Raw genomic sequence first — 11,307 nt, 5'->3', positions numbered from 1 at the left:
GTTTGCAGTTCCATGAAGGTCTTGTAATTCATGACGTGCTCCCTCGGGTTACCAGCTCCGTCGTAGGCTGCCATTGATGGCATCATAAACTTCTTAGGGACAGTTTCCTGCTGCAGCCATTTCGAGAAAGGCGAAGAAGTGGGCAGGAAGGTTTGGCTTTGATCTTTCTTTCCCAGCTCGACCAAAAGCTGCTCTCTCAACTTCTGCAGTTTTTGGTCCACATCCTCATCTTCCGGCCTGGGCTTTTTCTCCAGGCGATATTCCTCCTCCTCTGCTTCACTCCTGGTCCACCTGGTTGTCCCGGCGGAGTAGTTGTCAGCCTCCTCATTTTCTATCATCTCCCTCACCCTTCTTCCATGGACTCGGGTCTCCGGCTCTTCCTCTTCTCCGGCTCTTCTTTCCCTTTCCCTGGCGCCGCGGCTGCTGGTTTGAAGGCGATCAGGGGTAGGTTGGGGCTCATTGGTTTGGGGTTCTTCTACCACTGGGAGTGTATTTATCGGGGTGCTGAGGCCCCTTTGTTGCATTATCTGCCCCAACCAGTGGGCGGTGTTCTGTAGTTGGAGGGCCATGGTTTGAAGGTCCTGGTTGGATAAGGTAGCGGTGGGAGCATTCCCTGCCAAACTTGGCGAGGGGTTGAGAGGAATGGGTGTTTGGTTGTTTAGTGTTGTAGGGCTAGAAAAGGAGAACTGCTGCCCCTCTTGGGCAGAGCTTAGGTCATTTGGGATGTTAAGGTTGTTTTCGTTGTGATTAGCCATCGTGGATCTCAGTGGGTTTTGTTAAGAGTGGAACTCCAGTGATGAAAAGATCTCCTTCGTTCCCACAGACGGCGCCAATTGATGATCTGAGATCCAAAGAAATAGGGTTTTTACAATGGGCTCTGTAAAACTTAGAAAAAGCTTAAACCTAGAAGAGAGTATTTCTCCTTTTATAGGTTTCCTTTTGTCTGCTAGTGACGTGCCAATAGAACGAGTATCATTAGACCACCTGTCCCTGCTACGCTGATACGAACGTACGAGGGAATCAGATCTCTGCTCCATGCGTAACGGCCTCTGATTCTCCCTGTGCGCGTGTAGGCGGGTCTACGAGGCAGATGGATGGATCCTTCTTCGAGTTTCGGGTTGGGCTGGAGGATAGGAACAAAGCTGGGCCCAAATGGGACCGGCCCGAGGCGCGGTGAAGACGAGGCCGGCCCGGTGGAGAAAGCCAGATGAAGCCCGGTCTGGAGGCTGAGCGGACTGGACCCGATTGGCGTGAGTGGCTTGAGGATCTCTAAGTAATGGACTATTTTCATGGGCCTGGCCCTAGACGGGGATGAGGTGAACTCAGAGGTCATCAAGGTTCAATTGTCACTTGTCGTACATGAGCATGGGTATGGTCTTTATAATCCAACCCATCCACGCTCTTGTCTATAACCGCTTGGAACTAGCATTTAATTTTATCCAATCTAGCCATGCTTCTTTATAGCTTTCAAACAGGCGTGCTTGATATTGGGTCGATTTGACCATTGTGATACTATGTTATTATTTTCATACTATGCCTAAGGGTGTGTACTTTGGACTTAACATGTGGGCTTTTGAAATTGAATATATGAGACGATAATAAAAATAGAAGATAGAAAGTCCCACATGGAGCAAGTAGAGGTATTTTCTCCCCCATAATTATCGTCCACCCATTCTTGTAAGTTACGTCAGAAATCTCACATGAAAGAGAATTAGCACAATGTAAACTTAACAATGTATCTCAATGGGATGCTCACCTTACCTCACCCTCCCTTCAAACTCAACATGCATTGTCTACTGATGGCCGCTAAACCTCTGACACCCAGGCCGAAGTCGAGTCTCGAAGAAAGAGACAAATTCAAAACTCATTAGAATCCATTAAGTAAACCGACCCATCAACGCACCATCCAACTCCTGATTAAAGCAGGTTAGGCTAACTGAGAGTCTGGATCTGCCAGAAGGGAGTCTAGCTCGTTTGATGTGACGGGAAATAAGAGAGCAGACCCAGTTATATTGCGACCCTATCAGCACGGGCGTCGGAGGGAAATTAAATGGCCGCCTAACAAGGATGGGCAAGCAAGTATGCCTGTACATACGACTCTCTGCCTGACAGAGACGGGTGACACTGTAGCTGGGTTCGGCACTGAAGAAAGAGATAGATTCAAAACTCATTAGAATCCATTAAGTAAACCGACTCATCAACGCACCATCCAACCCGTGACTAAAGCAGGTGACCGAGAGTCCAGACCTGCCAGAAGGGAGTCTAGCTTGTTTGATGTGACGGGGAATAGGAGAGTAGACCCAGTTATATTGCGACCCTATTAGCACAGGCACCGAAGGGGAATTAAATAGCCGTCTAATGAGGATGGGCAAGTACATACGACTCTGCGTGACAGAGACGGGTGATACTGTAGCAAAGTAATAGAGAACAAGGGAAAAAGGATTAAAAGAGGAGAGCTTGACCCTCTAGACTAAATTTTTCCAGACAGACACACACAATCTTATTCTTTTCTAAATCTCAGATCATCTACCATGCGCACACATACATCTAAATAAGATGGTGAGCTCAAGTTACACATCTATACATATTTTCATAACATGTTAAAATTATGATAAGATTTTGCACATTTAATTTATTGAATAATGGACTTTGAAAGCTTTATACTCAACTAGGTTTCAGTGCCCATGATTTAGTTCTTAACTGGCACAATGGTTAAGGAGGAAAAGAAGACAGTAACAAACCACATGGCTTTCATGCATTAGCATAACCAACTTGTGCATACTATATATGCTAACCAAACATCATCAGTTACAACGATTTCATGCTACATGTCAGCATATTGATGGGCTTGGCCTTTATTTGGGGTTAACTTTGTCTAGCATTTTTGAAATTAAGTGGTTGTGTCAGTGGTGTGCCTTAACTTAATTTAATCATAAAAATCTCTAAATTTCTATTTAAGTATCATTAAAGTCTTTATATATACTATTACTACTTCGCAAGTGAACTTATATTTAAACCTCGTTGTCCATCAACTTGTATAGATATATAAAAATCTTCCCTTAACTTTAATTGGGATGAAAAAATTTCTAATTTCAATTTAATAAAAGAAAAATTAATCAAAAAATTCAATTATTTACGTTTTTTTGTATTTTTTTAAAAAATTTTTAACTTTAACAATTTAGTCCAAAATTAAAAAATTTATAAATATCTTATCTAGATTATAAATTAAACTAGTCTTTTGTTTGTCATGGGGATATTAAGATATCTTATCTTATTATTATATAAGATAATATAAAGTTATTTTATAAAATAATATAAAATTATTTTATAAAATAATATATTTTTTATATGAATTTATTCCGACTATTAAAAGAAGTAAATTTTTTTTTATATTTAATTTTTGAATTTAAAATTATTGATTGATATATAATAGATCATACTATATTGTTTTATTTCTTAGAATTCAAAATAATATAAGATAAAATTATTGGTTACCTGTGCAATCTATTACCATAAAATGAAAAAGATAGGTATTGGAGAAAAAATTAGAAATCCAACTAATATACATAATTTTAAATTCTAAAATAATAAATTTAAAAATCTTAAATATTAATCAAATATAAAGTCATACATCAGCAAATTTCATTGCAAAAAAAAAAAAATTAAAAATTTTAATACTTACTATCATATATTATTAACATCTAATAATAGATTTTATTTAAAGAACAACATTTTTAAGAAAATAAAATTTACTAAATTGCAATAGCAGTGGATAGCAGTGGATAGCTGTTATAGCGGTGGAGGAGGGAAATCATTTGAATCGTCTAACTTCTACTATCCAAGAGGGTTGAGTTAACTGAGGGGTAACTTTTATCTATCTAAAGGGTTGAGTTGGATGCGGCGAGAGGAGGAGAATCATTTGAATGAAATAATTTCAACATTTAAATGACTATTGTCCAAACTTTTATCTATAAAATTGAGTTAGCTGGAAAGAGTTGTATAGTCGTATATCTCATATTAGATGTTAAGTGAAAAAAACAAAAAAACATTTTTAAAATAGAGCCATTTAAAAATATAAAAAAATAGAGCTGGTATGAAAAATATTACATGAAGATTGTTCTAGTATGTTTTATATATAATAGATCTATGAAGATTAGGTATACTACAGAGTGAAGAGATTAAAATTACCACAATTATCAATATAATAAATTATAATAATTTAGATTTAATAATTTAGTTGTTTAAAATTTATAAGAGTATTAAAAATACTATTTTAGTTTTTATTATACTTTAATTATTTATGTCTATATATTTTTTTTATAAATTATTTAAATAAAATAAAATTTTAATTTGATAATATTTTATGCAATTAATTATATTAATTCTTTAATTGTTTTATACTTTATCACAACTAATATTTTTTATAATAATTTTAATTAATTATATATATTTATTCTATATATTATTCATATTAGATAAATAAAAATATATAATATTTATTAATTAAATTATATTACATATGATTTTAAAAAATATCAAATCAATAAACTAAAAATTATTGTGAGATAGTAAAATTTTTTTACATCAATTTATTTATATATATTTATATTTTTTTATGGTAATTTATTTTATTATTTAAATATTTTTTTTATATGATGGTTATCTAATTTTTATAAATATATTTTTAACGTTGTATTTATTATTAAAATAAAAATATAATAATTTTTTAAATAATAAATTTTTTTAATAATAAAATACAATAAAATTTTTATTACAATATAATAATATATTATATGAAAAAGTAATAGGAAATTAAAAGGTTAGTAACTAAGGATATAATAAATTATACTTATTATATAAAAAATAGAAAATCAAGAAGTCATATAATATTTATGATAAAAATAATAAATTTTATTTAATATATATTAATTATTATTTTATATAAAAATAAAATCAAAAATATATAAAAATTATAAATTTGTGATGATACGTAATCTCTCATATATGTGTTATTATTCACATAAAAAATAAAACATGTAGTATCAATTAATTAATAATATTTATTATAATTTTTTTACAATTTATTTATTATTAAAAATAAAAATAAAATATATTTTAAAGTTTTTATTTTTTTTATAATTAATATATTATATTAAAAAACTATAAAAAAATTAAAAATTACAGGATAAGGAATTAAAAAATTATATACAAATTATAATAATAAAAATAATAAATTATGTTTATTATGGATATATTAATTAATAATATTATTAAATATAAAAAATAATTTAAAAATAAAAATAAAATATTTATTAATAAAAATAAAATATATTAAATATAGACCTAACTAGGAGTGTAAATGCACTAAACTATTCGTGACCTACTCGAGACTTGACTCGATAAAAACTCGATCGAGTTTGGCTCGTTTTTTAAACGAGTCGAGCTCGAACTCAATTTTGAGATTCATCACCTAAACGAGTCGAGTTTGAGCTTAATAATATTTGACTCGTTAAAACTCGCGAGCTGACTCGTTTTTAGACTTGAGAGCAGGCTCGTTGAGTATGCTTGAGAGCGTTGAGTATGCTTGAGAGCAGGCTCGTTGAGTATGCTTGAGAGCAGGCTCGTTGAGTAGACTCGTTAAATAGGCTCGTGAGTAATATTGTTTAAATAAGCCGATGAACTAATTCCTTAAGTAAATTCATGAACAAGTTCATACATTATTAAAAAAATAAAAATAATTATAAGGTTATAAAATTTAAACTATTATAAATACTTGAAAATTATATTATTGAAAATTGCAAATAACTAAGATTAATTATTATAATTAGTATTCTTTAAAATTAAATTATAAAAATCTTTTGTATATAACTATTATAATAAGATTCCATAAAATTAATATGTAATCACAAATAACTAATATTAATTATTATAATAAGTATTCCTTAAAATTATAGTATTACATGATAAATTGAGTTGTGAAAATTATATACTTTTTAAAATTAACGTATAATTATAAAAAAATTTTATATATAATTAAGCATACAATATAAAAAATAATAATAATTATCCAAGTATATTAATAATAAGTAATTAAATAGACAATGTATATTAATCAAGCATTATTAGTTAAAAATTTTAAAAGTATTATTAGTTAAAAATAATAATTATCGATAAGAGTTTCAGTTTTTAACATTTCATTTTCAAATTTCATCTTATCCAAGAATTATTGGTTAAAAGTTTTAACTTAAAAGAATCTAATCAGTCCTATATTAATACTATAAATAATTAAAAATCACATTTTTAGAAATTATAAATAATAATAAATACTCTTTAATATTATTATTCCAGTAGTATTACTTGATAAATTGAATTGTAAAACTAAATACTTTTTAAAATTAAAATATAATTATAAAAATCTTTTTAAACTAGATACTACTATAAATATTTAATTAATCATTATTAAGATATTTATATAATTATTACTAAAAATTTAAAATTTTAATTAAAATAATATAATTTTAAATGATATTACTCTAATTATATAAAAAAATATTTTTATAACCATTAATTAAATTATGTAATTAATTAATTATAAATAAATACATTTTCATTAAAATTAGATAGTTTTAATCAAAACTACGTAGTTTTGTGTAACTAATAATAACCTAACTAATCATATAATCTAATAATATTAGTTTTAATCAAAATTAATATTATTATTTTTAATCAATTTAAACCTCTGCTTCATGCCAGCACCATCCCACCACCCACCTTCTGCCGCATGCCAGCATTGCAACATTCACCATCTCCTTCTAAGACCCATCACATCGCTGGAGGACATGTTGAATCCATAGCTCCACCGCCAATCGTGCATTTCGACGACACCTCGCGATCACTGTGAGTCACACCCCGCCATTCTACCGATCGGGTCTAATGTAAATATAATTTATTATCTTTATTATTACAATTTGTATTTGAATTTTTTAATTTATGACCATTACTATTAGTATCTGACTTTTTAATTTCCTACAACTTTAATATAACATATTAATCGTAATAGAATAAAAATTTTTAATAAATAATCTCCATATTTTTACCCTGTTAGGATAGGAGCTTCTCTAACAATAAAATAAACAGTGCATTCAACAGCTATGAAGTTAGGTTAGCCTTACTATCAGAACAAATATGAAGTTAGTCTCAAGACCATTTTTTTTTTTACAAAAGATAGCAAATCCATTAAAAAAATGTTTTCTTAATGCCCCGTAGGAAGAGAGAGATTGAAATGCTCTATAGCAACTTTTCTAAAATTGGAAAATTTGGGCAGGGTTTGTTTCTTTTTTTGGTCGTGTTAATTATTCTGAACAAGGCTCACAGGCATGTGTTTTTTTTTATATTATATATATTAAAGTTTTTTTTTCAAGATTCCTATTGTCCTTCTATTAACTTGTTTGTATACCATTGGATAAAATTATTTCTATTAATTTGAATCATCTATATTTATTGTATGTTCATTAATTATGAATACATGATTGATATGATATATTATTGTAAAATGGACTTATGTATTTAATAAAATTAACGTGTAGTTTTTTTTAACAGAATGTCAAACGCAAATTCGAATGAATTAAGTACTCCTATTGATCAAGTGCCTTCTGTTATTTTTCTTTCTACTCAAGATTCATCTACAAGTCCTGTCATGGATGATGCCACTACAAATGTTGATGAATCAAATCAAAATAAAGAAAAATAGGATGAGAAAAATCCATTTTGTCCGAAGAAAAGGAAGCGGACTTCGAAAGTGTGGACTGAGTTTAAGGAAATTTCATTTTCTGATGGAACAGTGAAGGCAGAATGTATTCATTGCAAGCACCAACTTGGAGTGTGCAAAACTGGTGCCACAACACTCTTGCTTAGACATTTAAATAGTTGCCTAAGAAGGAAGGTGAACTTGAAAGGGCAACAACAACTCAACATCACACCAACCATAGCTGAGACAAAAAGTGTGACTTCTGTGCAAAAATTTAAATATGACCATGCAAAAGTAAGAGAAGTCATTGCTCATATGATTCTTGTTCATGAGTTGTCATTCCGCTTTGTAGAGTATGAGATCTTCAATTTGTTAATGAGAACTGCAACTCCGTATTATCAGAAGGTTAGTCGTGCAACTGCAAGAAAAGATTATTTTTCTGCGTATGAAATTGAGAAGATGAAAGTGAAAGTATTACTGAAGGACACTGATAAGGTTAGTGTGACCATAGATTTATGGAAGTCTAAGCAGCAAATTTCATACATGGTTGTTACTGCCCATTTTGTGAACTCTGAATGGAAGTTACAAAAATGTACTTTGAATTTTTGTGATATCCCATCACCTCATACAGGTGTTGTTATATGTGATGTGCTACAAAAATGCTTAGTTAAATGGGGCATCGAAGATAAGGTATGGACTATTAGTGTTGATAATGCCAGTTATAATGATGTAGCTATTAGGATGTTGAAGGATAATCTTGTTTACAACAATAGTCTTGCACTTTATGGTAAATTATTTCATGTGAGATGTTGTGCACATATTTTGAATTTATTGGTACAAGATGGTTTGTCTGAGATTGTAGATATAATTAAAAATGTGCGTGAAAGTGTAAAATATCTTGTTGCTTCTGAGTCTTGCCGTTTAATTTTTAGTGAAATTGCAAAGCAATTGAAATTACCTTCCAAGAAACTTCTTTTAGATTGTGGCACAAGGTGGAATGCAACTTATTTCATGCTATCAGCTGCTTTGGAGTTTTAAGATGTCTTCCCTCGATATCAGCAAAGAGATTCAAATTATACATATTTGCCTAGTGAGAATGATTGGCAAAAGGTTAAGGAAGTATGCTCTTTTCTTGAAGAATTTAATGAAGTTACCAATGTCATTTCAGGTACTGAATATCCAACTTCAAATTTATTTCTTCCTGAACTTCATTCAATAAAAAAATTATTAGATGAAGCACATGAAAATGGGAATATTTATATGAAAGCCATGGTTGGTAAGATGAAATGTAAATTTGATAAGTATTGGGATGATTGTAATTTGTTGATTTCTCTAGCAGCTATATTAGATTCAAAGAATAAGATGAAATTAATTGAATGGAGTTTTTTAGAAATATAATTTGAGTTTGATTCTGATGAGCATATTACAACTGTGATAGAGACATTGCGCATGCTTTATAATGAGTATATAGATGCTCGTAAAACAAAAAGTATTGGATCAGAAATTAGTAGTGATGAAACTCAAAAAGAAGAATCTAGTTGTACTATAAGTGGAAAAGGGAAAATCAGAGGAAGAGCACAATTTTATAGCTATATTAGGAATGTTGATTGTGTGATTGAGCAAGCAAAGTCTGAATTAAATGTGTATTTGGAAGAAGATGTTCATATTTGTCAAGATAATTCTAACTTTGATGCCTTAGAATGGTGGAAGATGAACAACATGAAATTTAGGATATTATCAAAGATGACTCGTGACATACTATCAATTTCTATAACAACTGTTGCTTCAGAATCTGCTTTTAGTGCTGCAAGTAGAATTATTGATCCATATAGAGTATCATTGGGAGCATAAACGGTTCAAGTTTTAACTTGTGGAGCTGATTGGTTGCGAGCCTTTTATAGCATCAAGAGAAAACAGAAAGTAAGTTCAATAACACATTATTATTTTTATTTCCAAATAATAATATGTAATTAACTTTTTTTATTCTTTTATTATTATTAAAGGATAAAGAGGATTTCCAAATAACACATTATTGTTTTTATTTCCAAATAATAATATGTAATTAACTTTTTTTATTCTTTTATTATTATTAAAGGATAAAGAGGATATTCAAGAGGTCATACTACCTTAGTGGTTGGATCTTTAACTTTCAACTTTGATGTTATAATTATTTTTCAGGTACAAATTAATTTATTTGTTTATTTTTTTAATTTATAGTACTAATTAGATAATGACACATTTGTTTATGTTGCTAATAGAGTTATTTTTTTTGTGTTATTTTGAAGGTTATATGGACGTTGAAGTTGAAATTTAAATTAACTAGTTGAACAAACATGAAGATGATTAAATTATATTAGCTTGTTTTAACTGTTGGAAATTGTAATCAACTTTATTCGTTTGATATTAAACTTTGTGTGTAATTTTATTATGTTATTGAATTTGTATTTATTTATGTTATTTTAGTTATGAATTGTGTTATGTAATTTTTTTTATGTGCATTCTCTTTTTTTATATTATTTATATTAATGATGATTAAAAACTGATTAAAGTGTAATTATTAATTTGAATTCTAAATTCGAGCTCGAGTCTAAACTCGAGCTCAAACCGAACTTTTTAATTTCGAGCTCGGTCTCGAGATTTTTTAACGAGTTTCTTAATCGAGTTTTTCGAGTTCGAGCTCGAATTATGCTCGTTATTAAACTGAACGAGCCTTTTACGAGTCGAGCTCGAATTGAACTCGATTATAATATTTAATTCTCGAGCCAAGTTCGAATCAAATATTGGATCTCGAGCTTCCAAACTTTTTTAATAAACGAGACTAAGTTTTACAAAAACTTGGCTCGACTTGGTTCGATTACACCCTACATCTAACACTAACACGGGTAAACAATTTTAAAAATATCATATGATATAAATTTAAATAACCAATACCCAAAATAAATAACCAATTGAGCACAATCAAACTGAAATAAATAGCTGGATTATGTTTGGTTCAATTAAAACCAAAATTCTCAACAGGATCCAAGCTAAATTCCTAAATCGCAAATTTGGAAAAGACCCACTGTAACCAATACCCTTAACCACTTCTCTTGCGCTTAACTCTGGAGGATGCCCAATCCCTCTTAGATATTAATGATCTTCAACTCCTTACCCAGGTCTTCTTTCATCTCTCAGATAAATCTCTCTCCTTCCGTTTTCCTCCCTCCTCTCACCTCCAACACAGACTCTATCCCCATCCAGTTTCCCTCGTGTCCTTCAAAGCTTACCTCTCTTCTAGTTCTTACGTTTTCACTCTTTTCACCCCTATGTCTTTTTTCTCTCTTCTGCGCTCTCTTCATCGTTACTTCAAGCCCCGCCGAATGCCTTCAATGGGAGAAGGCCATTCCTTTGGGCTTCGATTATGGTGAAGCCCTATTAAAGAAGCGAAAAGAGCGAGCATTGAAGAATAATAGGATAAATATTGGTGATGATGTTGATGAAAAATAAAATTTTTAAGAATTAATAGACTTTTTAATTTTAATTTGTTGCTGGAATTGGAAATTTAGGATTAAGCTTATTTA

The 11,307-nt window shown here is 30.4% G+C and overlaps 1 protein-coding gene across 1 annotated transcript; it reads left to right on the top strand.

Moving 5' to 3' along the window:
• The first annotated feature begins 356 nt into the window (after positions 1 to 356).
• On the top strand, positions 357 to 8,785 carry LOC110612567 (zinc finger BED domain-containing protein RICESLEEPER 1-like). Its single transcript, XM_021753342.1, has 2 exons — positions 357 to 444; positions 7,842 to 8,785. The coding sequence occupies exons 1-2, from the start codon at positions 357 to 359 to the stop codon at positions 8,783 to 8,785; spliced, it is 1,032 nt and encodes a 343-aa protein (XP_021609034.1).
• The last annotated feature ends 2,522 nt before the right edge of the window (positions 8,786 to 11,307 follow it).

This window comes from Manihot esculenta, chromosome 4 (genome assembly GCF_001659605.2).
Source record: "Manihot esculenta cultivar AM560-2 chromosome 4, M.esculenta_v8, whole genome shotgun sequence".
NCBI lineage: Eukaryota > Viridiplantae > Streptophyta > Magnoliopsida > Malpighiales > Euphorbiaceae > Manihot > Manihot esculenta.
Note: the sequence above shows the minus strand (reverse complement) of the source record. Positions and strands in the feature narration are given on the sequence as shown.